The sequence below is a fragment of the Penaeus chinensis genome, chromosome 35, assembly GCF_019202785.1.
Source record: "Penaeus chinensis breed Huanghai No. 1 chromosome 35, ASM1920278v2, whole genome shotgun sequence".
NCBI lineage: Eukaryota > Metazoa > Arthropoda > Malacostraca > Decapoda > Penaeidae > Penaeus > Penaeus chinensis.
In genome coordinates this window covers 36,731,015-36,738,514 of record NC_061853.1, presented here as the reverse complement: position 1 = coordinate 36,738,514, position 7,500 = coordinate 36,731,015, and the positions used below count along the sequence as shown (strand labels likewise).

Genomic DNA, 7,500 nt, shown 5'->3' with positions numbered 1-7,500 from the left:
TACATTTATACATATATATAGATAGATAAATAGATAGATCAATAGAGACAGAGATATAGAAAAATAGATAGATAGACAGAGACAGAGAGAGAAGGATGCCCTTAGAAAAATTCTTTAAGCAAAGAAAGATACAGGAACAAAAGAAAATATGAAGTTGACCGAATCCATCGAAAAAGTGAAAAGTTATGGTACACATACACATGCTCACACATGCAGCTGCCTTGATTATTAACTGAATAAGCAAAAGACTGTCTGACTGATAAACACAAATATGTTCAAAATCCAATCAAGACGTTTGATCCTTATGCGTTTAACAAAATTTGATTTGATACATATAAGATTAAGAGCAAATTATTTAGCATTATTCCCAGGTACTTCAAACTATTGTTAATAGTGGAAACTTGTTACGTAATATAACACTGTCAATTACCAAGTATCTGCAACCTTCCATGAACTGATATCAAATGTCATATAGCTTTAAGTTCCTAGGTAAAGACACTGATTATTTTTAGTGTGAGATATAATATCAACGAGTAATAGCTTACCATAACCATTATAAATGATAATTTTGTTATTATAATCCGCTAATTTGGGCTAACAACCAACAGATACGATCAATTTACACCTTTTCCTTGCCAATAATTCCTAATTCACTTCCCCTCGACACCAGCAGAAGCGGGGCGGCGGAGCTTCAACAGAGAGCAGGAGGTCAGCGGTGGCGACCATGACCCAATATTCCATCCTCGTGACCTCTTTGACTTTGGCCTGCTGCCTTCCGGGGCCATCCCTCAGCCTTCCCCGCGCCGAGCCTTCGCTTCGCTACGGTCAGTCACGGAGGCGACGAGACTTGAAAGAAGGATAAAATAGCAGCCTTTTTAAAGTTTTTGCTATTGTTTTTATTCGTGGCATGAATTTGTGGTTTTCTTTTTATCATCTATTCTGTTACTTTTGGGTTTGTTATTATTTAATTTATTAATTATGCTGGAATCTGCTATTATTTAAAAAACGCTGACGTTGTTAATGTTACTTCGTGTAGTGTTATTCCGATGTATGCCTGTTTACCTAGCTATATGCCTTTTTCTCATTGACATTATAATCATGTTAATAATTATGATGGTCTTTTATATTCTTTTAGATATACTGTATCATTAGTCATGTTATTATGAAAATAATCAGTATTCTTAGTGCTTATGTTTATTGCTGTTACTATGCGTGATATCATTAATATTGTCATTAATGTTTTTGTTGTTTCCATTACCATGACCATTACCATTATTGTTCTCACTACTGGCACTAATTACCAGTATTGATTAGGTTATTATCATTACACAAATATCAACAACAGTAATAATAACAATAATGGTGAAGATGATGATGATGATAATTGTAATAATTTTTATCATTATCATCGCCATTATTGTATCATCATTATCATCACTACTAACATTAGAATTGCTGTTACCACTATCATTAGTATCATTGTCATTATCAGTATCATCACCATTATCACTATAATCATTATCTTTAAAATTATCTTCGCGATGATTATAATAATCATCAATACCCTTATTAGTCTTATCAGTATTAGTATTTGTATTGCCATTATCATTATCATCATTATTATGATCATCATTATAAGCCTTATCTATATTATCCTTGTCATTATTATAATGATTAACAATATTATTATTATTGTTTTTGCTGTTGGTTTGATAATAATAATGATGTTGGTAATAATAATAATATTAATGATAATAATAATAATAATAATAATAATAATGATAATAATAATAGTATTAATACACAACAACAACAACAAAACAACAACAATAATAATAGTAATAATAATAATAATAATAGTAGTAATAGTAATAAAAATAATAGTAATAATAATAGTGATAAGATAATAATAACAGCAATAATAATAATAATAATAATAATAATAATAATAATAACAATAATAATAATGATAATAATAATAATAATAATAATAATAATAATAACAATAATAATAATGATAATAATAATCATGATAATGATAATAATAATAAGAACATGAATATGACTAAGAACAATGCTAGTAATAATAATATTGATAATGATGATGATGATGATACTAATGATAAAAGATTAATAACGATAATAATAGTAGCAGTAGTAGTAGTAACAACAGCAATAATAATAATAATAATAATAATAATAATAATAATAATAATAATAAAATAACAATAATAATAATGATAATAATATAATGATGATGATGATGATGATAAGGAAAATAGTAATAATAATAATAATGATAATAATAATGATAATGATATTAATAATAATATTAATGATGATGATGGTAATAATGGTAGTAGTAATCATAATAATAAAAATAATAATAGTAGTAGTAGTAATAGTAATAATAATAATAATAATAATAATAATAATGAGAGTAATGCTCCTGATAATAATGATTTCCCTTTTATCAATTTTCAGGTATTTTAAGCATTATGCCTTTTATTATTCTTGTTAATATCCTTATCATCACCAGCTTCATCGTCATTATCCCTAGTATTCATCATAGCTTTTATTCTCATCATTGCCGATATTACTTTCACTATTATTATCAATATTTTCATTGTCAATGTTTTTATATTTTGTAATTATTATCACTTTCATTATCATTTACCATTGTCATTATCATTAACATTATCACCGGAAGCCTGATGAAATCAGTGTTATCATTATTGTTATTTTATTCATTATAATCAGTTAAGTCAGATTTTAGAATTCAATTATTGTTGAATTGGTAATTTTTATCATCGTTTCTTTCGCCATCAACAATATCACTACTATTACATCTGTGAATCCTGTTAATACTACATTCACTGCTTATTTTTATTATTTTTGTCTTGTACCAATATCAACATTACTGTCATAATCATCAAAAGTGTTATTGATATTTCATCACTTGCAGGGCAATTTATGTTACAGCTTTACGATACATAATGTTCCCTATTACGAGAGATATAATTTGATTTCCTCTACTCCACACACCCGAATTATCTTCGTGCGCAACTGCCTCCTGACGATGGCGCTGACAGTGGGTCTGTGCGAGAGGAAAGTGGTTATGATGACGCCCGGAAACTCACGGAAGTTTTGGTCCCTTGGATATGTGTATCTCAAGGAACCCTACCCAGCAGATTGTGTTCTGAAGTACAGATTCGAGACACGCTTCAAAAGGGTTAGTGTCTCAAAAAGAGAGCGACGAGGAGTTTTCAAGCATTGCAAAATGGAATAATTGAAAATAAATAAACAATTCAGGATACATTATTACATATTTTGCAGTGTGGCATTCTTCACATAGAGGAGGGCCAGTAGTTCAGTACACTCACAGCTTTTAGTGTTGTCCGTGAACTGACTGTTGTGATTTATTCTTATGTGTAGTAAACAAAATTGTGTTACTTCCTTTTCATCATACTGAATTTCAACTACGACTTCTATTGATTTTATCATCATAGTTTTTCTCCTTGAGTTAAAAGCTAAGGGGGTCGATAGAAAATTTGAATTTGAGAACCCCTGATTTATATGATCCTTGAACCCAGTACTTAAGATATGAGGGAAAGCAACTTTGCCTTTTTCGCTATACCCGACAGTTTGTTGAAAAAATGTAACGAAAAGAAGTTTTTACACCATTTGAAATTCATTTCTGAAAGAGATAAAAATCGAGTGATCTGTGAATCACACTGTCTTTAGAAATGTTCAGTTATCAGTCATTTTAACAAAATATACATTACCTCATTATGGAAACTTAAAATGGTCTTCTGACTCGAAATAGTGCAAGACACATATATGTTATACTGTCACTAATCGCAAGAAACGTTTATCCAACAGAAAGACACCTTCGTCAAATTCGGGTTCCGGGTGACTGGCACGTTCTCGGGTCCGGACATCGCCTACAGCTCGTGCCAGAACACCGACTATGTGTACCTGGACGACTCGTCGACAAATTCTGCAATGTGTGTATAATGGGTGTGGGCGTGCGGGATCTTTGCAATGGGCCTCTGAAGTATATCTATACATTTGTCTTTCTAAGGCGAAGGAAGACGGAGATCAATAAGATGGTAAGACGAGAAAAAATAGGGAAGAGAGGGGAATAAAAAAGTCGAGTAAGCGACCATGGTGGAAAGAAATAAGTATTCGCGCGCGCGCACGCGTGTGTTTGTGTGTGTGTCTGTGTGTCTGTGTGCATTTGCATAAATAGATATAGAGAGGGATAACACAAACGTACGGATCATATCACACGCACATATTGACGAGTGTGCACACACACACGCGTGCGCGCGCGCGAATACTTATTTCTTTCCACCATGGTCGCTTACTCGACTTTTTTATTCCCCTCTCTTCCCTAATTTCTCTCGTCTTACCATCTTTTTGATCTCCGTCTTCCTTCGCCTCGTTTCCACTGCGTCCGTAAGCAGCGTCGTGTTCCTCTCTCCCCAGCTTCTGCGGGCCGCATGCGACGATCGATTACGTGACGGCGTCCAGCTCCTTTGAATTCAATTTCGTGGTAAGTTGTGGCGATGCTTTTTTTATCGGTGTTAATCTTTTTTCTATTTGTTTTCGTTTGAGTTAATTTCTTGCATATTGCATTTATTGGTCAATAAAAACATCTTAATCGTGGAAATCATAAACATTAATCTAAAACATGAGGTTAAATCACATTAAATACTAAACTAAGATCAACAGCAAAGCATGGAGGATATAATGTCTCTAATTTTAAAACAGTGAAACACTAATCTTTCAAACTAATATAAGACATAGATGGATAGATGAATAGATAGATAAGTAAGTGATCAGCGACTAATAGAAGAATAGATATATAGACGATTGACAAACGGCTAGCTAAATAGACAAATAGACTGATAGACAAGTAAACAGTATATACAGGAGTATAACAATCCCCCCTGACCTGGCCTCGAACCTAGGTCACTCCGGGTATGAGACCGGAGGGCCAGTACTAAACCAACCATGCCACACGACCCAATGCGGTATTGCATTATTCCATCTTTCAGTATACACAGGAGTGAATGTGGAACCATTACTAAGGCTTGAAGCATTGCGTTCCTTGTTGTGGTTAGATATTCATAAAGGATTTCTTCTCGCTGCAAGTTCATATAAAATAGCAGTAAATTAAGAACCTCAAGTGATCATGCGGAATAACCTCAATGAATTTGTTTGTGCTCCCCTCTCCCCTACCCATTTTCTAACCCCATCTCCCCACCCTTCTACCCGTTTCCAAACCGAATCTCCTTCCCACTACCGATTTCCCAACCTCTTCTTTTCCCTAATCTATTTTCAAACACGCTCCCCTTTCTCCTCGTCCACGCCTTCCGTCTCCTCCATCCTTCATAAATCCACCCCTTTCCCCAACCCATTTCCAACCCCACTCCCCTTCACCGACCCGCACCATCCCACTCCTCCGCCCATTCCACCCCTCCCCCCTCCCTATCCATTTGCAACCTCCTTCTTTCCCCCAATCGATTCACCAACCCCTTCTCCCCTCCCCCCTCCCCCCCCAGAGTCAGAAGGACAGCCCCCGCGGCCTCGGTTTCTTCGTGGTGATCGAGAGCATCAGGCTGTGCGGAGGGCTGCTGAGTCGCCAGGAGGACGGGCCTTCGGGGCACATCGCCTCGCCCTTGCACTCGAACGACTATCCGGCCAACTCGGAGTGCTCCTGGTGGTTCACGGTCAGTGCTGGGGGAAGGGGAAGGGGAAGGGGCAGGGGGAGGCGGAGGGGGAAGGGGAAGGAGTGGGAGGGGGAGGGAGAGGGTGAGGGGGAAGGAGTGGGAGGGGGAGGGGGAAGGACGGGGAGGGGGAGGGAGAGGGTGATGGGGAAGGAGTGGGAGGGGGAGGGGGAAGGACGGGGAGGGAGAGGGAGAGGGAGGGGGAGGGGGAAGGAGGGGGGAGAGTGAGAGGAAGGGAGAGGGGGAAGGAGGGGGGGCGAGAGCAAGGTTGGGGTGAGGTGGAAGGAGGGGAAGGGAGTTGGATGGGAGTGGTACAAGCGGGGAGGAATAGTGGGAGTAGATATAGGAAGGGGTGGGGGGAAGAAGAGTGGGAGTCTGTGTGGAAGGGAGAGGGAGAGGGGAGAGGGAATAGGAGTGAGTGTGGAAGAGTGAAGGAGAGGAGGAATCAGAGTGGGTATAGGAAGAGAGAGGGGAGTGGGAGCACTTATAGAAAGAGGAGGAGGAGTGGGCGGGGCTGATGTGGGTGTATAAGGAAGGAGGGGGAGTGGGGGTGGCTGTAGAAAGGGAAAGGCGGGGAGGGTGCGCTTAGGTAGGGAAGAGAGAGTGAAATTAGAAAGGGAAGACAGAGTGGGATAAGAAGAGGGAAGGAGAATGGGCGTGGAAGGGACCGGGGGCGGAGTTGAATGTACGGTACAATTTGGGAATGCGTTTGAGAGGTGCCTGCGTGTGCTCTTGTCTGTAAGTGTACATGTATATGGGATTTATTCGAGGATTAAAACGTTTATTCCTTGTGAAAGTACGTGTTGCTTGTATCTGTGTCCTTATATGCGTGTTTAGTATGGCATATAAATATACTGTCTCTTGTAAATATCAGCGTATTCATCCGTAAGCATAGACATAGCAAAATCGTCATTATTCATTTACTTATATCACCACACCCCATTCCAGGCCAGAGGACCCATAACGATAAAGCTAAACTGCCATAGCTTCTGGCTGGAGGGCGCCGCCACTTCGCCAGACGGAACCACGCGATGCAAAGACAGGCTGTCCGTGTCGTATGAGGTACTTAAATACTGCTTTACTGGTGACTGGGAAGGAGAGAGAGAGCGAGCGGGAAAGAGACGTGTGTGTATGTATGTATGTGTGTATCTGTCTGTTTATATACATATCTATCTGCCTGTCCACCCATCCATCCATCTATCTGTCTATCCATCCATCTATCCATCCCCCACCCGCCCATCCATCCACCCACGCACCCACCCACCCACCCACCCATCCATCCATCTATCCATCTAATCCACCCATCCACCCACCCACTCACTCACCCCCCTTCCCACAACATCTCTCTCTACACAGCCTTTGCTCCCTCCTCCAGGTGGGCCACTCCAAGGCTACGGAATACTGCGACAAGGACTTGCAACACCACACCATCTGGAGCAAAGGGCCTCACCTCTTGGTCACCTTCCGGTCCGACAGCGTCAACCAGTACACGGGCTTCAACTGTACATACGAATTCATTCGGTATGGAAAGTAACAGCCGGATGGAAGGAAGAGAGGAAGGAGGGAAGGAAGGAAGGAAGGAAGGAGGGAAGGAAGGAAGAGAAGGAAGCAAGGATGGAAGAATGGATGGAGGGAAGGAAGGAAAGGAGGAAAGAAGACAGGAAGGAAGGGAGGAAGGAAGGAAGGGAAGAAGGAAGGAAGAAGAAAGAAAAGAAAGGAGGAAGGGCCATGAAAAATGAAATGGAGCGAAGGAAGCAAATTAGAT

General features: G+C 39.3%; 1 protein-coding gene across 1 annotated transcript; it reads left to right on the top strand.

Annotated features, from left to right (window-relative positions):
• The first annotated feature begins 3,603 nt into the window (after positions 1-3,603).
• LOC125044158 (embryonic protein UVS.2-like) lies at positions 3,604-7,375 on the top strand. Its single transcript, XM_047640609.1, has 6 exons — positions 3,604-3,717; positions 3,883-4,007; positions 4,492-4,558; positions 5,571-5,738; positions 6,684-6,797; positions 7,111-7,375. Exons 1-6 carry the CDS (start codon positions 3,604-3,606, stop codon positions 7,267-7,269), a joined length of 747 nt encoding a protein of 248 aa, XP_047496565.1. The 3' UTR covers positions 7,270-7,375.
• The last annotated feature ends 125 nt before the right edge of the window (positions 7,376-7,500 follow it).

Excerpts from the sequence above, each read along its gene's own strand:
- LOC125044158 (XM_047640609.1), top strand. The coding sequence starts at position 3,604 with ATGAGGGAAAGCAACTTTGCCTTTTTCGCTATACCCGACAGTTTGTTG. Across the intron at positions 3,718-3,882 it reads CTGAAAGAGATAAAAATCGA|AAAGACACCTTCGTCAAATT; the intron begins GTGATCTGTGAA and ends TTTATCCAACAG. Across the intron at positions 5,739-6,683 it reads AGTGCTCCTGGTGGTTCACG|GCCAGAGGACCCATAACGAT; the intron begins GTCAGTGCTGGG and ends ACCCCATTCCAG.